The sequence below is a fragment of the Folsomia candida genome, unplaced genomic scaffold, assembly GCF_002217175.1.
Source record: "Folsomia candida strain VU population unplaced genomic scaffold, ASM221717v1 Fcan01_Sc063, whole genome shotgun sequence".
Lineage (NCBI taxonomy): Eukaryota > Metazoa > Arthropoda > Collembola > Entomobryomorpha > Isotomidae > Folsomia > Folsomia candida.
This window is the reverse complement of record NW_019091255.1, coordinates 154572-166536: the sequence shown is the minus strand read 5'-3', so window position 1 is coordinate 166536 and position 11965 is coordinate 154572. Positions and strand designations below refer to the sequence as shown.

The 11965-nt window shown below is 36.9% G+C and overlaps 1 protein-coding gene across 1 annotated transcript; it reads right to left on the bottom strand.

Moving 5' to 3' along the window:
* Positions 1-1227: 1227 nt before the first annotated feature.
* Positions 1228-10145, bottom strand: LOC110862612 (putative ammonium transporter 3). The gene is made up of 23 exons (XM_035845724.1): positions 9426-10145; positions 8445-8526; positions 8333-8364; positions 8163-8249; positions 8054-8092; positions 7933-7986; positions 7572-7602; positions 7430-7477; positions 7332-7349; positions 7130-7176; positions 7021-7060; positions 6872-6942; positions 5370-5409; positions 5266-5296; positions 5106-5176; positions 4125-4162; positions 3898-4038; positions 3667-3798; positions 3463-3510; positions 3336-3386; positions 3087-3175; positions 2737-2914; positions 1228-2605 (listed from the first exon to the last, which is right to left on the bottom strand). Exons 1-23 carry the CDS (start codon positions 9457-9459, stop codon positions 2493-2495), a joined length of 1515 nt encoding a protein of 504 aa, XP_035701617.1. The 5' UTR covers positions 9460-10145; the 3' UTR covers positions 1228-2492.
* Positions 10146-11965: the final 1820 nt, after the last annotated feature.

The window sequence follows — 11965 nt, the reverse complement described above, 5'->3', positions numbered from 1 at the left end:
TTTGTTTCCGGACTGCCCGTACTCAACAACCTTTTTTATTGTAAACTATATATTTTAATGGTGCCAGAGTTTCCCATCCATGAGAACTACATATTTCTGCCCATGCACGAAAGCTTATTACTTTCTTGCATGCAAACTAAATAAATGTCTAGGATGTTTTTTTTGCCGTTTTCCAGAAAAATCTGTAGACGAAAACCAAGTGATTTTTGGACCACTTTTCGTGTAGAGGTTGAGGTTAAAATAGAAAGTTTGCTGCTGCATGGGTAAATTTAGAAACGCATTTATACATAATAATAGCTCTATACATACATAACTGCATATGCAAATTAAAGTTGCACTTTGTTTAATGGGGGAGTGGGCAATTGAGCAGAGAGGAGAGGACGACATTAAAGCAAGTTACATACATAATGGTGATGGCTGTTAAATGTTCAACTAATTTGTATAATAATTAGTCTACGTCAGTCTACGCTATTGTTTGAGAAGTGGGGGAACATGGCAAGTGGTCTCATTTTGACAGGAAAGTGCAATCAGCATGATTTTATCCTATCGTTTCTACTACATCATGTTATTTATCAGAGAGGAGAAAATGTAGAGTGGAAATGATTCCATGAAATTGCGATGAGAGTCAAGAGACCAGCGGATGTAGCTACATACAATTCCATTCATACTTAATATTTAGTTGAATTCATTGTGGGAGGAAATGTCATACAAGAGATACTTGACTTTCGCACATTATTATGCATTTATGCATTATCTTCGACGAGTTTATTAATAGGAGCGCGTTATATATAAGTGCAGCATCCGTTTCATACATAAGTTTGGATTGTGATAGGAAATTTTGGTTTATCATTTCAGTCACAAAGTTTGCTTTCTGCATGTGACAAAACTTGAAATGAAGAGATTAAATGTGCTCAGGAGGAGCTGGTTATCTCGGCTAGATAAGCGACTTAAAATTTCTAATGAGCTTCTGCTTTTAATTGTTTAAAGTACGTTTCCGAAATGTATCTTTGGGATTAAAAACGTAACCAAAAGTATGTACGTAATACTGCGCCATGCTCCGAGCTATACTAGTTTCTTAAATCAAATTCATGTCTGGATGAAATTTTTTGAATGAGAAATATTTTTTAATTCTTATCCAAAGAGGTGATAATTTGCCATATGGCAATTGTTGTGGTTTGGTGAAAATATTTATGCAAGTTTACAAGGTTCTCAATTTTCCTCGCCACATTTCACATTAAAATTTTGTTTTATTTTTATGCTTGATTTCATGAATATTTTAAGTAAATCACTATTTGTGACATGTATAGGTACACGATAATACAGGTACACTGGTTTAAACAGGCTAAATCTTAAATATTCCCGACATTGATTCAAATATAAATAAATACGTGTTACATTTTATGCTAAAATCATGCAACTTCTGTGCGATTGTTGATTCCAATAAAAGCTGGCGATTAAATAACTGACTAGAAATTGTTAAAGAATTAGAGAATCTCATAACTACATACTAAATACACGACATATGTACAACATAACTATGTATATTGAGCTAAGAAAATATAAGAAAAGTGCATGCATGAAACTTGATAGACTATAATTTGCCAAAAAAAAACTGCAAGATGCTTAGATATCGCAACACTTATCCCAATTGAGCATCCATCATTACTCTCACCGCATAAAATTACGAAATGCATCCATATCGATCTAAGGATAAGTACTTATTTTACACGAGGGAAAACCCTGATTCTTCTTTCTTTGCATGCAATAATAATGTGTTGATAATGGTAATTTCTGATACACGAAAAGTCCTAAAAACTTTAGTAATGCGCCGATTTTGTTGTAATCAAACAGCCATGATTAATCCCAACCTTACTCCACTTTCTCCTTCTCGAGCATTAAATTGATATCCACAAAATAAAGGATGAGAAGCAAGAGAGGATAATACTTAGCACTAATATTATATGTACAGAACATACATACATACACAGTGGTTATATTGTAAGTATGTATGTATGTTTGCAGTATATGGCTCCATAAAGTAAAGTGTTTTACCATTAAACCGTCAACCACAATTAAGGGGAGATATATTACAGCAACCTTTTACAACTTATACTCGAATTACCACTTAACGAACGCTCTATATATCTACTTTCCTAGTACAGAGAATAATTTGTGAATTTTGTCATTGTCAAAAATCATGAGCTGGTTCATCTTACACCTAACTTTACAACTTCTTGGAGTGAAGTTGGTACACAAAATGCAATATTGGATTACTGATTGACTATATTTCGGTTGGATGACAATGATTAATTACTGGTAGGAATTAAGACTGGGTAAAATCATTTTGATGTTCTTCTTGCCAAGAAAGTACTTACTTTCACCAAAATTTTGTTACTAGGAAAGTGTAACTTTAATGCATTAAGTATTTTTCAAAAGAAAAGTTACGAATAAAAATGGCGATGAATTGGCGTCCTCAATAATCACCTCAAAATTCAACCCATCCACGAGATCGTATTGTTGTGGTTGTTTTCAGGTACATGTCCATTGTTCTTTCTCTTGCTCCTTTCTCGGTCACGGATATACTTTGCAAGTGCCATTTCATGACCTTGTTACATAAAGGAATGAGGGTTATTAGTTGCAAGATCGTATATTATCCATCTCACATAAGCTTAATAGGCTGCAGCTGCACACACCTAATATATACATATCTAGTTACTTGTGCATATATGTATTTACCTGGATTAGTGCCGATGGCTTGGCCAGCCGCCTCAATGTCAAAGTCAGGATGTGATCCAAGTGCAGAAATTGCACGAGATACGCCAACGCCAGATTTCCTGATCCCATGTTCTACAAGATCTGCGCCCAGTAACTCTTCATGTGGCTCCATTCGCAGTTTAATGATTTTGTTGGTGATCTGTCATAAATATAGTGGTGCGCACATGTTGTACGTATTATTACTATTATTCTTTGTGCAAGTAGGTAGCAGTTTGTCCATTCCATGCATGCATGTATGTATGCCAACATACATACTTCCTTTTTATGGGCTACTTCCGAAACAAGCATTGATTTTATACATAAGTGCTTACGTATAGCAAAATATATGTCACCACGCTTGACCACAAGACGTAGCTGACTGCTGCCAAGAGCTGCACCCCAAGCAGGTAACCTCCTCCTCCTGTAAATATTTACCTAATTTATCCAATCCCCTTGATAAGCAGCTTAGCTTAGCACAATGCTTCCACCTCGAAAGAGAGAAAGCAATCCCGGAAAAACCTCATCCTGTCACGATTTAATCGTGACAGGATGAAGTTTTTCTTGGATTGCTTTCGAAAAACCTTTTAATAGGCCAGGGGTTATCTTGTTTGGAGGCATCAGCAGCTTTTCTCCTGAAATGCGACAAGAATTCTTTTTTTGCTCAAGGTTATTAGAAATTGTTTGTAGAAATTGTTCGCTTTATTTTACCCTCAGCAAACAGTCCGATGGCTAAAACCCCCCAAAATGCGGCAAGACCTTGAACAGAGATGAGGTTGAAATGAAAAGTAGTAAAAGACAGGAATGTCATAAAGCCAATCCACATGTCCAACCACATAAGTCCGTAATACTCGAGTTATTCACGTCTGTATGTCCGGAAATGGGAAAATCTTATCGTTTTTATGGATAACTTACCATGTACTGCAGATGCACCGACAGGGTCATCAACGCCCAACCAGTCAAAAAATGGAATGCCAAAACAAGCCAGGGCGGCGCCAATTGCTCCAATAACGATGGATTCCCATGGCTTATACAATGCACATCCTCCTTTATTTTATTTATGGGAAGAGAAAGTTCATTTCGACTGATAATATGCAGATACATAAGTGCATGCAGTCTTCGTACACGTGTAGTTTTTTATGCTACCTGTAACAGAAACCAGTGACCCAAGGACAGACGAGATGAGGTCGAGAATGTCAAATTTTCCCTTAGTCCGAACATATGAGTAAACCAGGCCGACCATTCCACCGCCAAAGCTTGCATTTATCGTGGCCACGGCGGCTCGAGCTGCAATTATGTTTAATCAGCGAGTTTGGTACTTGCATGTCATCAAGTTAATTAATTTGGAATTGCAACATGTGACGTTGGTATACCTGAGAATTTCCATTTGTGACCACTAACCCCGAAAACGCTGCAAAAAATGATCAAAATTAGGTTTACGACCGAGACAGCAGACAGTGACGTCATTGTTGAAAATAAGCATGCACCCTTCATTACATCCCCACTTCCGGTGTGCATATACAATACATACATTTGTATCGTTAACAATTTCCCTGAATAAATTACTAGCGGAATGTCATCAGCATATTATGTAAATCATGTGACGACGGAAGGATACAAACAAAACCACTTTGTTTACCAGCAACAAGTCATCTGCCCCATTTATTCAGCATCCATTTAGCACATTTCATTTGCACCAGCACCACCACCACACGCGTCAAATAACGGACGTGGAGAAGCCATCCTGGAGAAAGACGTGGTGTGACTTTCTTCCCCACGCCACGAGCAACAAATGGTGTGTCAGATGACGCACGGAATTGCAACAACCGTTCCCGTCAGTTGACACCACCATTGCCGTAAACAGCCCCATTTCTCAGCTTATCGTTAGTCAACTTTCTTCTCCGCAGCAGAAGTGCCATTCTTTCCGAAACTTTCTTTGTCTCAGGACTGACAAGACGGTAGAGTTGTTTTGTACATATAATGCACCTAATTTAGCACCATTCCAATATTTGTGTAGGTGTCTGTCCACCAAATCCTCCAAAAGTGCCATATCTCACAGATGCTTTCTACTAATGCCACAAGTTTCTGTCAATGCACTCATTTCGTAAACGACGTGTCATTAAATACGAGCGTGACGTGCATACATATTTAACAACAACTGCACATCTCTCACTTGGAGATCGACCAAAGGGTTAGCTACAAATGAATCTGTGGATGGAAATTAATGGTCCAGAACTAATTTGATAGCGTGAAGATGAGACTTTCGGTTTTATCGATAAATGGAACATGCCAATCATATTGTAAGTCATGTGGCACAAGATCAACATCGCGAGGGACAAAGTTATCTTACATACCTGCCAGATGAGAATGCCAGCCAGCCCCACCAGAGCATGAATAAACCCAGCAAAGCATTGGTGGGCGACCCCTGAAAAAATTTCACCACATTCGTCACTGAAGGTCCCTTGTTGAATAGCAAGCATAATAATTCATGAAATTAATGTATTTTTTTAAAACCATCGGCAAAGGATCCCGACCATTATCATATCTAGAAAGTGAAAGATGGCAGAAATTAAGGTGCTGAAGAGCCAGATAATTTTCAAGTCATTTTTTTAACTCACCGTCCTAAACGAGGCCCCAGCATCCATGCTGCTACAAAAGCTGTGAACAAAAATACAAATATGATAATTTTACATAATAACGCCACCATTGATAGCCAGAAGTTCTATTTATTAACCAGAATCTGGTAAGTAAAGTGTCATAAAATGAGGCACACATGCTCGACACTCTTTTACATAATCTGTGATTTTATGTATGTACACGGTAACCTTACACCTTGTTATCATACATAAATACATACACCAATGACTTTTTGTAGATTTTACTTGTCATCTAATTCAATTCGTCTTACTAACACGTAAATTTCCTAGAATTGTGTACGATCTGAGATACATATTCCGACTTTTGAACTTTTTAGAACTTGTGAACTTTTTTTTGTACAAAACTTACTCAAAGATTCAATTAAACAATACACTAATTAATTAATATGACGTTAATGACCGTGGCTAACGTCGCACTTTTGACTTTTCATTTACTACGTCTCATTTTCATTTTTTACAAAGTTTTTTTTTCACCAAATGCACCCATACTTGATATCGTGGCTCTTACGAACAATTAATTATTCAATTTTATTCACAACTTTTGTCAGACATTTACTCATTCAATTGGGTGCAAGTGTCAGACCATGAAGTGATTAATCATTGCATGGACGGAAACCTTACGCCAGGCACGTCTGTCTGTATGTCTGGCAAGAAGCAATTCAAACTTCCATTATGAATACGAAGGAAGAAAGTATATATTCGTGTACATACTTTGTTCACCTTAAAAGCCCTCTTATCACTCATTTCAGACAATTGTCACGCTCCGACCATAACAAAATTACTTTTATTTGCTACCAGTAGTCTCACGTAGTTCTAGAATATCTGGACGTGACACTCTTATTTTGCTTTGTCCTTATAAATATTTGGGTGAAAGTGAGAGAGAGAAAGTGAGGAAAAAAGAGATGGTCTGCACACAACAGGTGTCGATAAGAAGAAAGGCATGTGCCAGCCAAGTAAAGTACGTGTGAAATCAATCACAATTGGTCCTCTGGGTTTTCAAGTGGAGAAAATCCTTCCACCGATGAACACAACTTTCAAGGACGTGGCACTTTCTCCGCAAAATCTCTAACTGCGTATCTCAATAACAAATCTTATACTCCGAATTGGATCTAACTGCATTTTTTCATCACTCTCGTGATTTCATGAAGGATAGATGTGCAGATAATTGCCTGCTATGCATAACCATCAGGATTTTGCAAACTTTTCCCATTAGAGCTAATTCGGAAGGAGAAATCTCATCTTGCCTCACTTTGCAAATTAACTTTCTCCCCACTAATAGGCACAGACAGCCGGTGTCAATATTTGCTTGGTCCACCCATATGTATTTATCTATAAGGTCATGTGCTACTGATAAGCACGTGAACGTGTGTATCGTGATCTTGGGTAAATATTATTGTACGTACATCCGTCATAAACACTGAATAATAATGCGTGCAAATATAATTAATAAAAATTGTGCAAACCTGATGCTCCCCCGACAAGGTGAACCGGTCCAGATCCACCGATATCAATTGCTCCCAAATGATTCAGGAATCTAGGAATTAAATAAACACATGAAAGTCGGCCGGATATGGAAAATAAGTACATGGAAAAAACCAAATTGTTTTCGAACCCGTGATCTCCCCAAACCCAACCAGCCGGGACACAATACACTTTCAGTAATAAAAGAGAAGCAATCAATCTTTAAACCTAAAATAGCTTTAAAGCAAGTAAGAAATTACCTATCGTATTCAAAAGCGAGAATAAACAGTACGCTCGGAAGTTGCATCTGTAATAAATTGCAAGTACACGGAATAAATACTTGAGAATTGGGCCATGATGATGAAAGGTCATCTTGTTATTGTAACTGCCAGTCACTTTGCCATTATTGATTTAGGCGACATAAATGTACATATTTATAGTATAAGGACTCTTGTGCCATACCTTTCGGCCATCGCCCCGCTGTGGGTAACGTTTAAAATTTATGTAAATCAAGTGATCAAACATTATGACTACATTATGATTACAAGGATAATATGTACCTGACAATAGTCGTCGCTGTCGTGGCAAATGAGAGTTGAAAGAGAAATCTGAATATTGAAACGCAATCATTATGAACATATAAAGATTTTCATTTTATATATATATGATTTTCTGCATGTTTATTATTGAATCTGCCCATACTTGGAGAAGAGTTCGCCCATCTCGTCCAAATCTGTGACGTAACAAACAAGTGTTGTCATAAAATCACCGTAAACTCTGAATAGCACACACACATTATTTTCACGCTGGTGGTGACGATAATTGGGAATTTTATGGCTGCATTGACACGACGAAATGGCACAGTACTTTCACCATAAACAATCCCAGTCAGACCAGACCAGACCAAAGCTCTCATGGCGTTAGCCCTCAAATAAATATTATTCAACGGAAACACGAGAATATGCCGTAGACATGCATGCGAAATGTATATGGATACTCCAAAATATGGATAATTCATCATATGCATGTAAAAATTGAACTTTTGCTCTATTTATTTACATACCTTCATCCACTGCAAAGTATCCAAACGCGAAAAAGTAGTTGGAGTAAGTTTTTCCTATATTAAACCAGGAAAAAAGTAAAGTTTCATAAAAAAGCAATTTAAAAAACCACTTTTTACTTACCATAAGTGAGACCAAATCCAAAGAGCCAGTAGGTCAGGCCTAAATTTTGGTACAAACGTCAATGGTTTTAAAATCATGGCATGTAAGATTACGCAAGACAATATTGTACCTCCAAAAACTATGTCCACGACATTTTTCATCATAATATTAACTTCATTCTTGAGGGAAACGCAGCCAGATTCCAAAAGACCGAAACCTGTAGAGCAGTAATGTAAACATTTATGCAGGTTTAACTTAATATTAAATACAAATATACTGCATGAAATTCAACAAACAAACCTGTCTGCATCGTGAAAATAATAAAAGAAGATCTAGAATTAAAAGAAGAATAAGTTTGTTACAGTTTCAGTCTAAATATTTTTCTAATAAATGGCAATATGCAAATAAGTACGTGAGAATCCAAGTCGCGTCATCCCACGTAAAGTCGCCATCTTTTCCATCCGATCCTGTCTCATTTTTGGAATGCTGTTCATCTATAAAAGCATTTTTACTTGTCACTACTTGCAAATTCGTCATTTAATTAATAATCTTGCCAACTGTCCTGATAAATTTGCGCATTTAACATCGCTACAGACATGTTGGGTGAAAGTTGAAAGTGGTTTTTGATTAAAAACTTTTCTCATTGGAAATTCTGAGAAACTTGCCGTTTTATTAGCTTTTCCATTATAAGTACAACAGTCTGGTTTTAAGAAGTGCAGTGCCCAAGGGGTTGTAAATATGGTATACATAAGAGGGCATTATATTATGACATGATATACGAAGAGTTTGGACATCTGGATAACTACGAGGAGGAATTGTATAGGAGCTGGTCATGGATGCTTTCACCAGTCAGTAATACATTTAATGGGTTTCAAAACAAAAAACAATGGGCTGTCTATAGCTTCTAGACAGATAATGGACATTTCGCGTCAAAGAAGGTTACACAAATAGATCTCAAAGAAGGTGATTAAAGGGTTTTATACGTATATCGATTAATCAACGAGGCCTGACTGGCTGACGCTAATGCCTGGCTTACAGAGGGATACGTTTTATATCGAGTCAAAATTGAAGAATTAGTTGTAATCTGTAAATACTAATTAAGTAGAGTTTCATGAGATTAGAATGGCTGTATCCTTATTAAGCGTCAAATTTTCGGCAGGCTGTTGCGTTCGATGAAAATCAGGGAATATGAGACTGCCCTGCATGTAATAATTCCCAGAGGGTGTCGTTAAGCTGGTATGAATTTGGTTATGACTCTAATATGCATAATATTTGACGTTAAACCTCATCCAGATCACATTTCAACAGGAAATCACCTATTTAGTCTTACGTTCCATTAATCTTGGCCCACATATTTACCTACATCTTAAGAACACAATAAGCGTTCACTTACAGGCCTGCGGTTCCACATAATCCGGATTTGACATTATTGGTAGTGTTTTTTCTTAAATTCTGTGCACCACAATGGCACTGCACTGCAATTAATTCACGTATGTAATAATTGAGCAGTGATATCAAATATTTGCTACGTTTTCTATCCAATATTTCCCTCTAAACAATGTGTGGTATCACTATTCACAGTGTTGTCATTATCTCCGGTTGGATGTCTGCACCACATTATTTGGTTTCTCATGGTTGACTAAATATTAAAATCGCAATTGTAAATATTAATGTCACTTTATATCTTAATGATATTTTTGACACAATTATATTGGTTTCTGGGAGATTTGCATGTATGTATTATCGGAAGCAACAGTTGACCGTTGATAACGGGGGTTGAAGTGAGATTTGTTGGATAAAGAAAGGAGGCGTTCTCTGGGCGAAGGAAAACACAGCACTGACGAGGACGGAAGGAGACAATGATTTCCTAACTAGAATCCTAATTCCTTCTTTCTCCTTGGAAGCAGATTCCCCACTTGGGAAAAAGCAGATCCTCCGAATCGGGTCGTGACAAGACACAGACGCAACAACTGCATCGCTCCTGCTTTTCGTGCAGATATGTTCGTATCGCCACATCACTTGGCATATCCACCAACTAACCATGAGACTCGGAGGCTACAAATTTCTAAGAACGTGGTGCTTATGATGGTACGGCTTCTTTTATTTTATGCAACCATTTAATTTCCGTATTTGGCCACCCTGGAGAAGACCTCATTACATTATTATTATGCGTCGATTCTGAAAAGAAGAAGAAGCCCTTGAGCATGTCAGGAAGCTGACGTGTGTGTCCTGTCAACAAGCGTCTACTTAGCTGCTCCCCTATGGTGATTTTTGGCTCATGGGGACTTTACAGACACGGGGAATAAGCCAGGCTACGCATCAGAGTTGAGTTGGTGACGATTGTAAAAAATAGGTTAACAGAATTGGAGAAGTAAATAGCTTCTTCAATTGAATTGGGTGTCAGTGTCATGTCCATGAAAGGCTGGAAATTGACATGTCAGACGACTTAAACTCATTCATTCTTTATTATTCGACGATCTATAAATTTTCCTACTCAACAAGACAGGGACCTAATCCTTCCTAAGTAGTTGGGGTCGGGGTCGTCTTATATGTTGACCAAGTTTCTTAAATGAAATACCATTATTTTTCTTAGTGAGGCAAATACCTAACAACGAAAAAAATTACTAAGTATGCATTTGACCCACCCCAAAAAAGTGACCATCTGCGATATCTCAGTCATTTCTCAACCGATTTTGATCAAATTTTGCACCGATTATTGTTACATAATATAGAAATGGGATCTGATCCGACTAAGCGATTACGTGATCTTGACCGGAATTATGGGCAAAAATGTAGCCTTAGAAACACATTTGTAATTATTGCTAGTTACTAGCAAACGTTATCAACAGTTTGATACCCACGAATTGTAGGGCAGTTTATCCCGAAAATTTTAAGTATGAATATATCAAAATCCGTTAAGAATTGGCTTAGTTATTCCAATTTGAAGTTCAGAAATTCCTGCTCGTGCTACGAATCATTGCCATTGACAACGACGCAAGACTAATAAATTGAAAACAAATTACATTCAAAACTGTAAACAGCACAACTAATCGCTTCTGTAACATGCTTGGTAAATTGCGTGAAATTGTTGTTGTTGGTATTGCACCTCCAGATCAGGTCTTTTGGTGTTTAGTAATCTAGGCCGGACATTTTGACCAAAATGATATAAATCGGTTAAGAAATAACGGATTTATTCAATTTTAAACACCCAGCATTTAATAAAATTATTCCGCATCAAACTACTGAAAAGGGGTAGTGCAATGCAGTCATCCAATGGACAATCTAATTACCCAATTAAAAGTTATAAATAAACAAGGTCCCTAAAAAGGGGAAATCTTAGTGAGGGAGTGCAATCACAACTAATAAATAAAATTAGATTGGAGAATTTTTGCATCACCGCTCTCGGTACCATTTTTACTGGAAGAATTAATTTAAATAGAACACTTGCTCCCTCGAAAGGTTCGATGATTTTGCATAGAGTAGCCAAATTAATATATGAAGTTGAAATTTGTATATTTTTTTAAACAAATACGTAGCTCATAATTATTTGGTCATTAAATCTTACATATCTACCTCAGTTAATTTAACCCACTTCTCGTTCACTACACAGTAAAAATGTATTCCTTCCTCAATTTATTCAATAAAACTAAGAATTCATGCGTATGCAAAGAAAAATTTATACTGCATCCAGTAAGAATGGAACCGAGAGCGGTGATGCAAAAATTCTCCAATCTAATTTTATTTATTAGTTGTGATTGCACTCCCTCACTAAGATTTCCCCTTTTTAGGGACCTTGTTTATACTTGATAAGCATGTAGTTAAACGAATAAAGTGCAGGAAAATGCGAAAAGTGACGCACGCACTGGTTTTCTAAATTGAAATGTGTAATAAACATAAACCTTAATGTGAAAGTAGAGGTTGTTTTGTAAATGC

Excerpts from the sequence above, each read along its gene's own strand:
- LOC110862612 (XM_035845724.1), bottom strand. The coding sequence starts at position 9,459 with ATGTCAAATCCGGATTATGTGGAACCGCAGGCCT. Across the intron at positions 8,365-8,444 it reads GACGCGACTTGGATTCTCAC|ATCTTCTTTTATTATTTTCA; the intron begins GTACTTATTTGC and ends TTTTAATTCTAG. Across the intron at positions 3,511-3,666 it reads CGGTGCATCTGCAGTACATG|GTCTTGCCGCATTTTGGGGG; the intron begins GTAAGTTATCCA and ends TCTCTGTTCAAG.